Source organism: Zootoca vivipara, chromosome 10 (assembly GCF_965207765.1).
Source record: "Zootoca vivipara chromosome 10, rZooViv2.hap1.1, whole genome shotgun sequence".
NCBI classification, from domain to species: domain Eukaryota; kingdom Metazoa; phylum Chordata; class Lepidosauria; order Squamata; family Lacertidae; genus Zootoca; species Zootoca vivipara.
This window is the reverse complement of record NC_142593.1, coordinates 43,700,130-43,717,789: the sequence shown is the minus strand read 5'-3', so window position 1 is coordinate 43,717,789 and position 17,660 is coordinate 43,700,130. Positions and strand designations below refer to the sequence as shown.

Here is a 17,660-nt window from a genome sequence, read left to right as displayed (position 1 = left end):
TTAAGGTGATAACGAAAATCCCAATAAATCTTATAAATCCCTATATGCTTATAAATCCCTATAAATCTTGGAATATGCTTATATTAGAAGAGTTATGGTAACCTGATGCTTTAAAGAAACTGATGATTCAGCAAGAAGCCATCCCTACTGGGATAGGAGGTCAGCTAATATGTCAATCACAAAGACGCAATTCATAAACTAGAACATAAATTGTTACATCCACACGTAACACAGGTGCATGTAAACTAACAATATGTAACAGATCACGGTGAGAATCAAAGTTTAGTAGTGATGCTAATTGCGCATGTGTATTAAATATGAAATGAGGTAATGATGAATATTAAATATACAACGATGTAATGATTTATGTGATTGGTTAAATCAAAATTCTTTATCTGAAATGTTATAAATTCCTCTGCCCCACATTGGGCGGGGTTGCAGTTTTGCGAAATGATTCGACTGCAGCCTATTGCTTCGCAATAAACAAAATGGACTCCTAACTCCTCTTGTCTCTGAGTTTTATTAGCCTAACTCAGAAGATAAGCCATTTTTGGCCATGCAACATTATGCCAGGAAAATCCCTGAAATGTCCTGCTTTTGGGGTGTAGAAATGGTGTCGGGGGTGGGTGGGTTTGCCCAATCGGCAAAAGGTCCGGAAAAACCTGGATGTACGGCAACGTGATGGGAAAAGCAGCAGAAACAGGTACAAAAGCTTTTTTAAAAAATCAAAAATCACTATTTTACTTTTTGAAATATGGCAACCCTATGCAGTGAGAATGATGAGTGCACCATGTTTTTCCAGCCAGAAGTCACTGGAACTCAGTTGTGGCACCTCTCGGGTGGGCACCATTGCTATTCTAAGAGAATGAGGGAGGTGTTTATGGTGAGTTCTGGCACCCTTTTTCCTAGAAAAACAGCACTGCTCTTAACTATGTAAAATGAAATGGCACCACAATGGGACTGAATCCCACTGGGTTCAATGGGCCTTACTCCCTGAAAAGCATGCATAGGACTGCAGCCAGTCAGCACGATTGTATTGTTATGTTTCCTTATGTGAAGTCACACTACGCTAAATGGGGCTTTCTCCCAGAAAGTGTCCACAGAGCTGCACTCCCTGTCATCTTGTAGGAAGCATTTATATATGCACAATGGCTTGAGAATGGCATCAACAACATGTATTCATATTGCAAAAGTCAGGACTGGCTGATGGACAACTTGTGTAGGGTCACAGGCTTACAATCTAAAATACATGCCACAAAAAGTGAGAAGGGAGGATGAAAAGAAACAACCTAGGTACCAGTTCTTAAAGTTTCAAAGTCCTCATATCAAAATAATTAGGGAGAGCAGGAGTCTTCATTCCAATGCATGCTTGTTTGGAACGATGACCCCCTGACGTTGACAAGACTCATTAGGAAGAATGTGTGTTTAGAAAATGTGGCAGCTTGGGATTGCTTGCTCATCTGGTGCAAGCAGGAATTTCAGCAGTAGCCCTTAGTTCATCCTTTCAGAGGTGGCCATTATAAGATTCCAGAATAATAAGCCATTATTTACAAAAAGCAGCATATGGGAAGTCCAAACTCTTCCAGTATTTTATTAATCACTGTAATTTATGAATGCTAGAAGTAACAGCTTGGTAACTTCACAATTTTATTTCTCAAATGTATATTTCCGGACTGAAACTATGTTTCTGGGATAAACTATGGAAGCAATTAGGCTACTGCTTCCAGATGAGTTTTGTGCAGATTAAAGGTAAAGGTACCCCTGACCATTAGGTCTAGTTGTGGACGACTCTGGCGCTCATCTCGCTCTATAGGCCAAGGGAGCAGTGTTTGTCCGCAGACAGCTTCCACGTCATGTGGCCAGCATGACTAAGCTGCTTCTGGAGAACCAGAGCAGCGCAGGGAAACACCGTTTACCTTCCCGCCGGAGCGGTACCTATTTATCTACAGTACTTGTACGTGCTTTCGAACTGCTAGGTGATCAGGAGCTGGGACCAAGCTCACCCCATCATGGAGATTCGAACCGCCAACCTTCTGATCAGCAAGCCCTAGGCTCAGTGGTTTAGACCACAGCACCACTGGTTAAAGAGTAGGAAACTGGTTTAAGAGTAGAAATAATGATTTTACAATTGCTAGAATGGAGGGATCTAAGAAATTGCTTTCCCCAAGGATCTGTATTGGGACTGGTGCTTTTCATTTTTATTTCCTTAATAAGAAAGATTCTTTTGGCAAGTATCTATTATGTGGGTAAGGGCTTATCTGCCCCCTCCCGCCAACTTGAATTAAATATAGGGGGGGGGCAGGTATATTTTACTCAAGTTGGGGGGGTAGGTAAGCCCCAACCACATAATCGATCACAAGACATGGCTCGAGCACCCTATTAGAATGGCAATGCCTAGTCCCCTCAAATATTTTATTGGGGCGTTGAAGGGACTCAACCCCTAGGAGTTGGCTCCTATGGAGCTTGCAGGAGTTGACAGAAGGAGGCGTACAAAACAAGGCGCCATCCAACCATCCTAGGGACTCCACTGGGGAGGATTTTTTGCGTAGGGTTTACTCCTCAGCCTTTCCGTCTCCCAAAGATGTCCTGCAACCTAGCGGGCCCTCAAGAAACGACAAGCCGGCAGCGCACTTAAACCTCAATTGAAAGCAAGCCCCTCCGCGCGCTGCAAAAATAAAATGAAATAAGCCCCAGGAGCGCGCGCCCATGCGCACTCCCGGGAGCTTGGCGGCGTCGTGACGCGTCGGAGAGAGAGAGACCCTCTGCCGCCCCCTCTCTTTCGCAAGAGGTGAGCGCGGCTCCCCGCCACGTGACCTCGCCTCTGCCCAGGCAGGGTCTCTCTTCTCTTGCTCCCATCCCCGTCCAGTTTCTGGGCTGCGGGCGCCTCGAGCCCCGCCCACTTGGCTGGAGCCTCGCGCCGGCTCTGCTGCTCTCCCTTCGGCTTCCCGTCTCGCGCCGGCGGCTCCGGCGAGCCGGGAAGGTCAAGCGCAATATTGCATAGATTTGCAAAAAAAAAAAAAGACAAGCAGCGCAAGCGGGGCCAGAGCGGACAGCAGGGCGCAAAGGGCGGGAAGTAGGTAGCGATCTGTTGTCTCCTCTTCTTCTTTCTCTTCCTCCGCTCGGCTCTTCTTCTTCCTTTCTTCTCGCTTGCTGGGTGTCTGTTTTTTGGGGGGCGGGGGGCGGCGGTGTCGGTTCATTCACGGCCGTCGCTCGCCGCGATTGCTCAATGCACAGAGTCGTCTGAGGCTTGGGAACATTTTCCCCCCCCCCCCCCGCCCCTGCCCCCGATTGCATCTTCCGCGCGGCTTGTTGTGCCACGTTTTTGGCGCTTCTGGGATCTGCCCTTCTCGTCATCCATCGCGGTCGGGGTGGGGGGGGGGAGAAAAGCGGAGACTGCGAGGAGGTGGGGATGACTGATACAGAATATATATTTATATGCTTTAAAATGAAATGAGAGCAGACTTCCACGCAAAGAGTTAAACCCGCCGCTTCCCCTCCGCGCACAAAGCGCAACTTTGGCAACGGGGAGTAGCAGAACTGTTGCTATTCTAGGCCCGCTGAAGTTAAGGAGAAAAGAGGGAGGGGAGGGGGATGAAAGCAGCAGCGGCAGCTGCTTCCCATTTTGCCCCTTATGGTTAAGAGTAGCACAGACAGGAGCGGAATAAGGCTGTGGTTTGTTTTTTTTTGGGGGGGGGAGGCTGCTACTCGCGAGGAGGCGCCTCTGGGTCCGAGTTTTCAATGGGTTTAGCACGGGAGGGAAGGTCACCTTTGGTACGTTCCTCACCACCCCACCCCCCCCCAAAAAAAACCCAACCATTGAGTGAGCAATCTGTTGGTTTGACTGTGACAGGCAGTCCCTGGCCTGTTTGTCCTGCCACAAAACGACTGAGAAAGAACTTGCAGGTAAGGCATGTAGAAACCACATGCCTCCTAAGTGAAGGGAAGCTTTTTCTTTGGGGCTGGGGAAAGAGATTTAAAAGGAGTGCACTTTTTTTTTTTTTGCATCTGCCAGCTTAGCCAAAGTGTCTTTATTGTTATGTAGCAAAAATAAGTTGGTATAAAGGCGTGTGCATGCGGGCCTCTGAGAGCTTTCTTTCTTTTTCTAACTGTCAGAGGAGAGTCGCAACAGTTGCCAAAGTCAACATCGTGGTTTGCCTGTTACGTGGAGGTCAAATGTAAGGTGGGAATGGAGGACGCGACCTTGTTTGAGCCTTGAGATGGGCACTGTTTGGGATTTGAGGAGGCTCCTTTCATATAAAGGACAGGAGAGAAGCTGTGCAGCATGTGAGGAGGAAGAATCTGGGAAGAAGCGGTTTAAGTAATTATGGTTGCTTTCACATGACTTCAGAAGCCACAAGTCTGTCTGTTTTGGGAGTCACACCTTATCTTTTAAGATGTGAGAGCAAGAGCCAGAGGGCAATGCTTCATTATACTCCCCTTTAAAAAAAAATAGAACTTTGTTCTGGGACCTGCTTCAAAGGCACGGCTACACAATTAGGTTGGCATATCTTTGAAACTGGATTGCCCTTTAAGGCAGGGTGGCTAATCTGTGGCCTTCCAGAGGTTGTCAGAATATGGCTCCCATCATCCCTGCCTGTTGGACAGGTTGGCTGGGCCTGATGTGAGCCAGATACCAGCAACCTCTGGAGGCCTGCAGGTCAGCTACCTCTACTGTTAGCGGAGGTGTGACTCTCTCAAGTCTGTGGCAATACTGTTGACCTGCAGGTCTCACGTCCATATTTATCTGGAAGTAGGCCTCAATGCAGGTGGCGCTGTGGGTCATAGCTGCCAAGTTCTCTTCGCAAGAAAAGGGAAAACTTGGCAGCTATGCTGTGGGTTAAACCACAGAGCCTAGGGCTTGCCGATCAGAAGGTTGGCGGTTCGAATCCCCGCGGCGGGGTGAGCTCCCGTTGCTCGGCCCCTGCAGTTCGAAAGTACAGTGGTACCTCTACTTACGAATTTAATGTGTTCCGAACGCACATTCGTAAGTAGAAAAAAAATGTAAGTCTAATCCCATAGGAATGCATTGGGAGAAAAAATTCGTAAGTCGAAGCAACCCTATCTAAAAATTCGTAAGTAGAAAAAATCCTATCTAAACTGCATCCAAGATGGCGGATGGAGCTCCATTCGTAAGTAGAGTTATTCGTAAGTAGAGTTATTCGTAAGTAGAGGTACCACTGTATGTCAAAGTGTAAGTAGATAAATAGGTACCGCTCCGACGGGAAGGTAAACGGTGTTTCCGTGCGCTGCTCTGGTTTCCCCAGAAGTGGCTTAGTCATACTGGCCACATGACCTGGAAGCTGTACGCTGGCTCCCTCGGCCAGTAAAGCGAGATGAGCACCACAACCCCAGAGTCGTCCGTGACTGGACCTAATGGTCAGGGGTCCCTTTACCTTTATCTTTAGGCCTCATTGTGTATGGTAGGTAGTGGGAGGCAATGCACTCTGCCTTGTCTTGCTGTGGCCTTCCAGGCATAATTCAAGAAACTGTCTGAGTCAAACACACTTCAGAGTTTATCATTTTGCCGTTGTGTACTTCAATAAAACATGAAAGGAGGGAGCACACGCCAGGGAACTGCAATTGGCCTGCGGCACTCTGGCACTTTCCCACCGACTGCTTCCCAGACATTTGGATATGCAAATTACCAGCATTGCACATTGGACCTTATAGATTGTCTCCTTCCCTTTTTCATCTTTGTCAAGCTGTTGCTCTCTAGTTATTTTGGGCTGCAACTCCCCAGCAACCTCAAACAGCACATGCTGACTGGGACTGGTGAAAGTTCTAGTCCAAAACATATGGAAGGCAACAGGTTGGCAAATGCTGTCTTGCTTTGATCTTCAGAAATGGTTAGGAGGCCCCGTTTGAAGATGCCATCTATTTGCCTGGAGTTATGTATAAAGGTAAAGGTAAAGGGACCCCTGAGCATTAGGTCCAGTCGTGACCGACTCTGGGGTTGCGCGCTCATCTCGCATTATTGGCCGAGGGAGCCGGCGTATAGCTTCCAGGTCATGTGGCCAGCATGACAAAGCCGCTTCTGGCAAACCAGAGCAGCACATGGAAACACCGTTTACCTTCCCGCTGTAGCGGTTCCTATTTATCTACTTGCATTTTGACGTGCTTTTGAACTGCTAGGTTGGCAGGAGCTGGGACCAAGCAATGGGATCTCACCCCGTCACAGGGATTCGAACCGCCGACCTTCTGATCAGCAAGCCCTAGACTCTGTGGTTTAGCCCACAGCGCCACCTGGGTCCCTCGGAGTTATGTATAGCAAGGGCATAAATAAGGGAGAGAAATACCGTAGTTTCCTTTCTACAACCATAAAACTCAATTCTTCTGAATAGTAGTAAGATAATGTTTCCACAAAAATGCCACGATACCTTATTTTTTGAGTTTGAGGTCCCATATTCAAGGTGATGGTGGGCAGTGGGATTTTGGCTGTGGTGCTAATCCCCATTGAACAGTCAGATTCCTGAGTAAGCATGCATGTGATTGTGCTGCTAATATTACTTTATATTAAATAAATTATCCACTTATAATTTGAGTGTGTTTTAGTTACAGACCCTGGATTCTCAGGAGCACATGGTCACATATTCAAAACCAGAAAACTGGAATACCTTACAGATGTGAGATGACACAATGCATGCACTGATGCCATGTGTATTTGAAAAATACAGAAGCATTTTTTAATTTTTAATTTTTCGCAGGGTGGGATTTGTTTACCCAACTATCTTTTTTCCAGTGGAAATTAGTGCCTTTTGTCCTTGGTAAACTAAATTGCTGATTAGCACTGTTGAAGGAATTGTTGAAGTTAATAAATGGAAATGGTAGGGGGACCCCCCCCCCCAATTTCTATAACAGTATATTACACCTGAGAAATAAAGACATATGGGCAAAATAAACATCTAAAGCTATGGTATAGTCAAATACATATTTAAAAATAAACAGGGTTAGCTATAAAGCACAGTTCTGACCTACAGTTTCAGGCACCAGTGAATTAAGACTTCTGGTTAACTTGCATGCCTGGGTAGATGATTGGACGCTGACAGCAGGCTGCATAAATTAAAAAGGTCGAGACTCTGAGAAGGCTTTCACAAGTCCTTCCCTCAATGAATGAACTTGACTCCTCTCAGAGACTGATAAGGAGTTGTATCCAATCATGTGCCTCTGGTGCAAATTATACACTGCATTGCTTTCAGAGAGCAGCCAATTGGAACATTAATAAATGGGGATTCCAGCTTCATGCGTTTCCTGCAGACGTGGTAAATGCCTGGGTAGTCGAGAGCGGCATTATTAATGTGGGTTATTCATTTAAGGGGGTCGCTTTTATCTGACAGCTGTTCGCTTCCTTTGGCAAAGGGCTAACTGTTCTTCTCTTGGACCGAGTATATTTCTTAAACATTTTTAATATCTTGAGTACGTGGCATCCATTCTCACAGTGCTCCTGTGTTTTCTATTTGTGGCATTTCCTTAGTAACTACAGTACGCTTGTTGGAAACTTTTTAAACTCGTACATCAAGCTGAGGAAGTAAAAGTTGTCTTGAAATTGTTGTTGTTTAGTCGTTTAGTCGTGTCCGACTCTTCGTGACCCCACGGACCATAGCACGCCAGGCACTCCTGTCTTGCACTGCCTCCCGCAGTTTGGTCAAACTCATGTTCGTAGCTTCGAGAACACTGTCCAACCATCTTGTCCTCTGTCGTCCCCTTCTCCTAGTGCCCTCAATCTTTCCCAACATCAGGGTTTTTTCCAAGGATTCTTCTCTTCTCATGAGGTGGCCAAAGTATTGGAGCCTCAGCTTCACGATCTGTCCTTCCAGGGAGCACTCAGGGCTGATTTCCTTAAGAATGGATAGGTTTGATCTTCTAGCAGTCCATGGGACTCTCAAGAGTCTCCTCCAGCACCATAATTCAAAAGCATCAATTCTTCGGCGATCAGCCTTCTTTATGGTCCAGCTCTCACTTCCATACATCACTACTGGGAAAACCATAGCTTTAACTATACGAACCTTTGTCGGCAAGGTGATGTCTCTGCTTTTTAAGATGCTGTCTAGGTTTGTCATTGCTTTTCTCCCAAGAAGCAGGCGTCTTTTAATTTCGTGACTGCTGTCACCATCTGCAGTGATCAAGGAGCCCAAGAAAGTAAAATTTCTCACTGCCTCCATTTCTTCCCCTTCTATTTGCCAGGAGGTGATGGGACCAGTGGCCATGATCTTGGTTTTTTTGATGTTGAGCTTCAGACCATATTTTGCGCTCTCCTCTTTCACCCTCATTAAAAGGTTCTTTAATTCCTCTTCGCTTTCTGCCATCAAGGTTGTGTCATCTGCATATCTGAGGTTGTTGATATTTCTTCCGGCAATCTTAATTCCGGTTTGGGATTCATCTGTGGGATGCAAAGGGTTAAGTGCAGTCAAGTCACAACAATCCCTAGATAGTCCACTTGGAGGACTGAGGAGGAGGATATGACTAAGCGTAGTTTCCTCTTCCTTCACATGCAAATGAGTTGAGGAAGTGGCAGATAAATCCTGAAGGAAACAGCCATTTTCCCTCTCTTGGACCAGACCTCTTGGACTACACACATCTTAGTGAGTCTCTCCCTCAAGGCCTCCAGCCTAGAGAGAGAGATGAGATGGAGTCTCACTTCTTATAAGTGAACTTCACAATGTATATATTACCTTTTAACTAAGCAAGTCTACCTCTTGAGTGTGCTGTACCTCGAGATGCTTGTAAGTAAACATCTTTTATACTTTTAAGAGCATTGTGTTGTGTCTTTTCTTTTAAGAGGGAAAAAGGGGAAATACCAGGAAAATACACTTTATTTTAGTGGCTTAAATCAAGCCTGCGCAAACGTTCTTCTGCTGTGTATTTTGCAAAAGGGGAATGTTTTACTCTGCTAAAGTTTTGTGCTTGCTAGCGCAAGCGGGGATAGGATATATTAAACAATATCTCCTCATCCACATTCCTGAACATTCCCACAAAGGGTTATTGCGGCCCAGAGTTGCGTATTTTGTGTATTTTTGAAGGATTGATTTGGATTGTGATTTTGAACTCTGTAGGATTTTTCCAGTTAGGATTTCCTGGTTGAGCACATGGTCTCTTTGTTCTGCAGTGTGCTTGGGGGATTAACTACCCCTCCCCTCCCTCAGAGTTTACAGCACTGAGAAAGATCAGAGGTAGTGAAGATATTTTTGAGATTTTGAATTTGATTTTTGAAAGATTTTTGAATTTTGGAAATTTTTGAAGTTTTAAGATGGCAAGCTCCAGTTTTGATAGTGAGGCAAGACCAAGTTTTATGCTGCTGGATGACAATAATTTTGTGCAGTGGAAGCAGCGCGTTTTAGTTTATCTTGCTGCTAGGCGTGTTCTGCAGGCCATTAAGGAAGAAAAGCCTACAGGAACCGATGCAGAAGCTTTAGCTAAGATAGAAGCTTGGAGTATTAAAAATGATGAAGCCAAGCACATAATTTTGAGCAGTTTGAGGAATGAGCATCTATCAATGATAAATTTTGAAGATGATGCATCTAAGATCCTAGAGGACATTGAACGCATTTATGCACAATCTACAGAGAGTTCCTATAGATACTTGTTGGATAAGTTACTCAAGTTGAAGATGAATTCTAGAGAAGAGTTTACAGAGCATTTTAAGAATTTTTCTGAGATTGTTCAAAGAATTGCCCTTACTCCCAGAGCCTTTGATGATGTGACTAAAGTAACGTTTATGCTTGCATCATTGGGACCTACGTTTGCTCCATTTAAAAGTATAATGGATCACACAAAGGATTTAACTTTTAATGAGCTTATCAACCATTTAAGAGAGGAATGCAGAGATAGCCTTGATTCTCAAGAAAGGAATCCAAGGAGGAAGGATAGCAGCTATGCATCCAAGCATTTTGGAAAGTCCAGACAGACATCTAGAGAAATAATTTGTTTTAAATGCAATGGGAAAAACCACATAGCAAGGAACTGCAAGAGTCAAAATGGGGATAAAGTTGAATCCCACCCCTCAAAACCACAAGGTGTTAAGAAGGGGAGTCATGAGCAAACCATGTTGATGCAGGAGAGGAGTTTAGCTGTCCAGGATTGTGAAAATAAGCGCAATAAGTGGATTCTTGACAGTGGAGCGAGTTCTCATTTCTGTTATGAAAAGGAGTATTTTAATGAGATTAATGGGGATGAAACCTCTGAAATTGAGATTGCTGATGGCAACATTGTAAAGGCAATTGGTTCAGGAACTGTGAATTTGAAATTCAACGTAGATCATGAAACAATTAATACTAAGATAACTGAAGTTAAGTTTGCACCAAAGCTTAATTGCAACTTACTCAGCGTGTCCAGTTTGGACAGGAAAGGTTTTAAAATTACATTTGAAAAAGGACAATGTATTGTGACTAAGCATGATGAAGTTTATGTTCAAGGCACACTAAAGGATGGTGTATATGAGCTTAATGTTTCAGAGAACCAGCAGAACCAGTCTGCAAAGGTGGCGCAACCAAGTCAAAAGGACGAAGGAAGTCTGGAACTCTGGCACAAGAGACTTGGACACAGAGACACCAACGTTATTCTGGAACTACAGAAAGGTGATCTTGTGAGAGGTCTGCAGGTAAAGCAAAGCAACACAAATACACCAACATCAAAATGTATAACTTGTGTTAGTGAGAAAGCAACTAAACCTTCTTTCCCACGTTGTGCAGAGAAGAGAAGCACTAAAGTATTGGACATTGTCCATACAGATCTATGTGGACCAATGAATGTGTCTTCTCTAGGAGGTAATAAATATATTTTGATATTTTTGGACGATTTCTCGAGATTCTGCGTAGCCTACTTTATCAAGGAGAAGAGTGAGACAGTGGAATTGTTCAGGGACTATCTTAACATGGTCAAGAACAAGTTCCAGCGAGCCCCTTCCATTTTAATGTCCGATAATGGTGGGGAATTTTGTTCACATGAGATGCAGGCCGTCATGGCTAGAGAAGGCATATCACACGTGACCACAGTTGCCTACACACCCCAACAAAACTCAATTGCAGAGAGGAAATTTAGATCCATTTTGGAAATGACAAGGTGCATGCTAAAGGAAGCTAACTTGTCACACAGGCTGTGGGGTGAAGCGGCTCGTTGCTCAGTCTATCTTCAGAACAGACTGCCCACAAAAGGCGCAGAGCGCACACCATTTGAACTTTGGCATGGAAAAGCCCCAAATTTGTCACATATACGTGTATTTGGAAGTTTGTGCTACTATCATGTGCCCAAGGAGCACAGACACAAACTTGATTCCAGAGCGAAGGCAGGGATCCTAGTTGGGTACGCTTCTGGAGGAAAAGGATATAGAGTCTTGGATCCGCAAACTGGCAAGACAAGTTCGCAGCATGTAATTTACTTCGATGAGCAAGGCAAAGTTGATACAAAGGACACTGCCATTGATTGTTCCAAGGAGCCACAGGATGAGGAATTTGTGATTTTTCCTTTTGAACCAATACAAAGTACTAATCCAACTTCTAGTGTCGTAGCACCCCCTATAGGTGACACCCGAGAAGACGTGGAGGTCCAGGCCCCTGGCAGCACCAGAGACGAAGATGATGACGAGCAGCTGTATGGGGATATGCCACTGCTGGAGGAGGATGAGGAAGCTGATGCGGTCGAAAGACCAGAGGTCAGACGCTCATCCAGAACCAACAGAGGTGTTCCACCATTACGGCTGTCCTACCTTACAAGGTCGGCGTCTCCACAGGAACCTTCCAAATGGGAAGAGATAGAGAGGATGCCACCAGATGAAGCCAGTCTCTGGAGGAAAGCTGCTCAGGAGGAGATAGATGCACTTCATCGGAACAGGACCTGGACACTCACAGAACTACCTCCTGGTAAGGAAGCAATTGGAAGTAAATGGGTGTTCAAGGTTAAAAAGGGTTCAGAAGGGGAGGTGCAACGCTACAAAGCTAGGCTTGTGGCACAAGGTTTTTCCCAGAAGTATGGAGAGGATTACGATCAAGTGTTTGCACCGACAGTTCGATACAGCAGTGTCAGACTACTTTTAAGTATTGCAGCATCTAAGCAAATGTCAGTTTACCATATTGACATTGCGACAGCCTTTCTTCACGGCGAAATTTCTGAGCAGATTTATATGAAGCAGCCCAAAGGTTTCATTAAACCAAATGAGGCACATCTAGTGTGCAAGCTGCAGAAAGGACTTTATGGTTTGAAGCAAGCAGCGAGGGCTTGGAACCAGAAACTCCATGAGATGCTGGTGCAGCTTGGGTACAAGCAAGGGACTGCTGATAAGTGCTTGTACACCAAACAAAGGAATGGACAGTCTTCGTACGTTTTAGCCTTTGTTGACGACCTTTTAATTTCTACGTCAAATGAGAAAGACTATAAAGACATAGTCAAACACCTCAACAGGGAAGTAGAGGTCAAGGAACTTGGAAAAGTGAAATACTACTTGGGAATTCAAGTTGAGAGAGAAGAGGATGGATCGTTCTTACTCAGCCAAAGGCAAAAGATAACTGAACTGATTGAAAGCATGCAGATGCAGGACGCACACCCAGTTGCGACACCGATGGCCACAGACTTCTTGAAGAATCAACAAGGTTCGAAGTTGCTGCCAAACAACACGCAATACAGGTCAGCGGTCGGCAAACTTTTGTATTTGGTTACCACATGCAGACCTGACCTGGCAAGTGCAGTGGGGATCCTAAGTAGGAAAGTAAGTTGTCCCACTGAGCATGATTGGGCTGGAGTTAAGAGGGTTGTTCGTTATCTAAAGGGAACCATGGACTGTAAATTAAAACTGCCAGCTGTCAGAGACCCTAAACTGCTTGGGTACACTGATGCGGATTGGGCTGGGGACAATAAGGATTATAAATCCACAAGTGGCTATGTTTTTATGTATGGGGACGGAGCTATTGCATGGGGCAGCTATAAACAGAAATGTGTAGCTTTATCGTCCACAGAATCTGAGTACATTGCGGCTTCGGAAGCTTGCAGAGAGATCCCCTGGCTGGATCAGCTCCTGAAGGACTTTGGCGTGCCAAGAACGGGACCTGTCAGCTTGATGGAGGACAATCAGAGCAGTATGAAGCTGACACAAAGTGAAAAGTTCCTTGCACGCACCAAACACATTGGGGTCAGGTACCACTACATACGCCAGGTGATCGAGGATGGACTTGTTGAAATGTGTTACTGCAACACTGACCAGATGACTGCAGATGTCCTAACAAAGCCCCTGCCAAGAGAGAAGTTCCAGGATCTTCGTGGCAAGCTGGGACTCTTGGGTGGTTGATTAAAGTTATTTATGTATGTTTTTGTGTATGTTGTGAATTGCCTGAGAAGGGGTTTGTGGGATGCAAAGGGTTAAGTGCAGTCAAGTCACAACAATCCCTAGATAGTCCACTTGGAGGACTGAGGAGGAGGATATGACTAAGCGTAGTTTCCTCTTCCTTCACATGCAAATGAGTTGAGGAAGTGGCAGATAAATCCTGAAGGAAACAGCCATTTTCCCTCTCTTGGACCAGACCTCTTGGACTACACACATCTTAGTGAGTCTCTCCCTCAAGGCCTCCAGCCTAGAGAGAGAGATGAGATGGAGTCTCACTTCTTATAAGTGAACTTCACAATGTATATATTACCTTTTAACTAAGCAAGTCTACCTCTTGAGTGTGCTGTACCTCGAGATGCTTGTAAGTAAACATCTTTTATACTTTTAAGAGCATTGTGTTGTGTCTTTTCTTTTAAGAGGGAAAAAGGGGAAATACCAGGAAAATACACTTTATTTTAGTGGCTTAAATCAAGCCTGCGCAAACGTTCTTCTGCTGTGTATTTTGCAAAAGGGGAATGTTTTACTCTGCTAAAGTTTTGTGCTTGCTAGCGCAAGCGGGGATAGGATATATTAAACAATATCTCCTCATCCACATTCCTGAACATTCCCACATCATCTAGTCCAGCCTTTCACATGATGAATTCTGCATATAAGTTAAATAAGCAGGGAGACAATATACAACCTTGTCGTACTCCTTTCCCAATTTTGAACCAATCAGTTGTTCCATATCCAGTTCTAACTGTAGCTTCTTGTTCCACATAGAGATTTCTCAGGAGACAGATGAGGTGATCAGGCACTCCCATTTCTTTAAGAACTTGCCATAGTTTGCTGTGGTCGACACAGTCAAAGGCTTTTGCATAGTCAATGAAGCAGAAGTAGACGTTTTTTCTGGAACTCTCTAGCTTTCTCCATAATCCAGCGCATGTTTGCTATTTGGTCTCTGGTTCCTCTGCCCTTTCGAAATCCAGCTTGCACTTCTGGGAGTTCTCGGTCCACATACTGCCTAAGCCTGCCTTGTAGAATTTTAAGCATAACCTTGCTAGCGTGTGAAATGAGCGCAATTGTGCGGTAGTTGGAGCATTCTTTGGCACTGTTGATGCTAGCGTGTGAAATGAGCGCAATTGTGCGGTAGTTGGAGCATTCTTTGGCACTGCCCTTCTTTGGAATTGGGATGTAGACTGATCTTCTCCAATCCTCTGGCCATTGCTGAGTTTTCCAAACTTGCTGGCATATTGGGCATATTGGGTGTAGCACCTTACCAAACTTGCTGGCATATTGGGTGTCTTGAAATACAGTACTATAACTGTGCACTTATTGGGCAGCTGTATACTGTAGTGGGTGTCAATTTTCAATGTGTTTTATTTCTTTTTCCAAGAGAGTAGCAAAAATGTTGCCTACAGTTTAACTTAATCTATGAATGGAGAGCGACTGGGTGCTTTGTTTCTTCAGTGCTGAAATAAATGTTTTCGGTTAAAAGCTATTAAACAGCAATTTTTTTTATATACCTCTTCACGCTTTTTGTTACATGGAATAGTTGTTGATGTATTAATCCTCCCTTTAAAAAGATTTTTTACGAGATCAATTTATGTTGGAATGATAATATGCAGACTTTCAAGTTGCACAAACTCTTCAGACTGAGTGCCTCAAAGTGTTGCTACTATTTGCAGAAAAAAGAGAATTAATTTGCAGAAAAAAGAGAGAATTAATTCCTGGGCTACGCATTATTGGCTGGCACCAGCATTACGAAATGCCTGTTATCTGCTGGTATGTAACCTCACTTCAGCATGCTGTGCAGGGTAGCAAATCTATGCTGTAGGTTATCACCAGTATATACCGGTAATTTGGGCTTCTTACAGCTTGCCATCCTTTGTAGTCTTCATCCTTGAAAACAATACACTTAGTCTTACCGGCTTTGTTTTGAATGCAGAACGTCATAAAACATATGGAGCTAGATTCAATCAGCTTGCTGGTAATGACGCCTAGATCCTAGTGACAACAATGGTAAAAACTCTCATTAATTTTTAAGGCTGTTGGATTGTACCCAGTACTTTTTTTTGAAGTATAATCACTGGTGATACTAATGACACCCTTGGAAAGTTTACAGTTAGTATTGTTGCGATTGTGACATAATTATATATAAATTGCTGTTCAGCTTATTTTGGCATTTGAGATTCTGCTACGTGAAGGCTCAAAGTACTGTAACTGAAACGTGAAGACTACAGTCTTGGAACTAACATAGAAACATGGGAAGCTTCCATGAACCCGGGGTGTAGCATGGAGGATGCCAGCAGGGCCATGGCCCTGGGCATAGATTTTTGAGGGGGTACAAAGCAGGCGCCCCAGCGCAGCCTGGCCCGGCACTTCTCTTTCCCAGCATCAGAGGAACCAACACTTATGGATAAGAGTACTGGGCCAGGTCATGCTGGAGGCATGGTTCGTGCTCACCAAGTGCCGTGTTGGTTGGCCAGGCTCCCCCTGTGCGGGTTGGCAGGCGGTGCAGTGTGGCCCTGCATGGCTCCAGTATGGGGCGCTCCAGCAGTGTCTGCGGCGAGGGCTGGGGTGCTGCGCCGGGATCCTTCACCATCTGCACTGTGTGCCCTGCCCTGGGTGCATGCACGCACCTGCCCAAGGCTCCGGGAGCTCACGCTACATGGCTGCATGGACACAGTCATTCCAGCTTGGAATTGCGTACATCAGGGGTAGCCAGTGTGATCCCCACCAGTGCTGTTGGACTCCATCATTTGCCAATTGACCATGCTGACTGGGACTGATAGGCATCAGTGTCCAACCGCACCATGTTGGTTACTCCAGCCTGCTCTATATTGCCTGCAGTGGCTCTCTGGGATTTTAGACAAGTGTGTTTCCCCTGCCCTATCTGGAGATGGTAGGGATCAAATCTTGGACCTTCCACATGCAAAGCATGTTCTCTGTCCCTGAGCTATGGTCATTATATTGAAATAAGTAGCTACGGTATGTCTAAGCTGGAAGAGAGATTATTGCATCTGTACTGTGGCGAAATGAAATCTGTGTATTATATTCTTTGTTTAAATTATTAAGATGCTGAAGGTATTAAAACACTGTGAGATGGTACCAACATTGGATACAACACAGAGAAAGAACCTGTGGACCTTGTTAACCTCTCCCCCTCCAAGTCCTGATGGATCCAAATAGCAATCTGAAGTGACACATGTTTTGAATAGACTGCTTTGCAAGTCTCCAGTGCTATTATTTGCTAAAGGGCTAATGCTTTTGTATATGGCAGGGCATCTGTGTGGCTTCCTAACGGGGTGATCCTGCCTGCTGAAAATTGGACAACATGGCAAGTTTTATTCTACGTACAGTTTCGACAAGCTGCTCCAGTCCCCTTTTCAACAGTGCGCTGTCTCACAAGGTGAAGACTGTGAAGACACCATGCCTACGAGCATTCCGCGTGCACCAGGTGCTCTGGTGCCAGGCTCCTGTCAAGCCAGGTATGTGAGTTCAGATAGGAATTCATGATTTCAAACTAACAGGTCTGATTCTTGACACCTGTAGAAGCCACTTCCCAGCTTTCCATCCCCTCTTCCAACATTCTGTCACTCTCCTAATATAATTCATAAAAGGAACCTGGGATGGTTTGCCAAGGGCAGGCAGCAAGTTAAGTTTCGATTTTAATGTTGAGTCTATTCCTCTTTCTCCCATTGTAAGTGAATGGTTGCTAAGCTCCCTTTCAGTGGAAAAAGAAAGCACTAAGCTCATGGGTTAATTTGTGAGGGCAAAACCTTCCCTCCACTTTGAAACTAGGTCGCCCAGCCTTCACTGACAAGAGATCCTGCAGGAGGTCAAAATGCACCCCCAGGGTTTGTGTAAGGTTATCGCTCCTTCTGTATGCTCCCTGCCCATTATAATGATTAGTAATTTGCTAGTGAAGACGTGTGTTATATTTGGAAGGTACAGAATTGTGACTCGGAAACATGTGTGTATGTTAGTTGGCCTACAAATTAGTCACCTGCCAAGGGCAAGGAAAGTCCATGATGAAGTGCAAGATAATACTTCCGCAGCTAGCAAATATTTGTGGAACTCAGCTAATTAAATATATCAATATATCTAGATACTTTTGTGTTCAGGTTATAGCTTAATCTGCAGTGGCTGCTTTCACAAAACATGTTCTCTGAGACGCTTCCTTTTTTTTCTTTCTTACTCGACCATACATATTTGGTGAAGCTTGGGAATTTGTTAACCAACCCTCTTACTTCCCCAAACCTTTCCCTATTACAGTGGTACCTTGGTAGTCGAATGGCTTGCCTCCTGAACGCTGCAAACCCGGAAGTGATTGTTCTGGTTTGCAAATGTTTTCCGGAAGCCGAATGTCCAA

At 44.8% G+C, this 17,660-nt stretch overlaps 1 protein-coding gene across 4 annotated transcripts in view; it reads left to right on the top strand.

The window, feature by feature from the left end:
* Positions 1-2,715: 2,715 nt before the first annotated feature.
* The window catches only part of NNT (nicotinamide nucleotide transhydrogenase), a 60,322-nt gene continuing 45,377 nt past the window's right edge, over positions 2,716-17,660 (top strand). The window contains exons 1-2 of one of the 4 annotated variants that reach the window (XM_088653015.1): positions 2,716-2,788; positions 16,569-16,776. In XM_088653015.1, the coding sequence (XP_088509141.1) occupies positions 16,623-16,776 (154 nt within the window). In that variant the 5' untranslated portion in view covers positions 2,716-2,788; positions 16,569-16,622. Of the gene's footprint in view, positions 3,078-3,790; positions 3,904-16,568; positions 16,777-17,660 lie in introns of those variants that run through there. The other 3 variants (XM_060280310.2, XM_060280311.2, XM_060280312.2) reach the window with 3 other exon arrangements.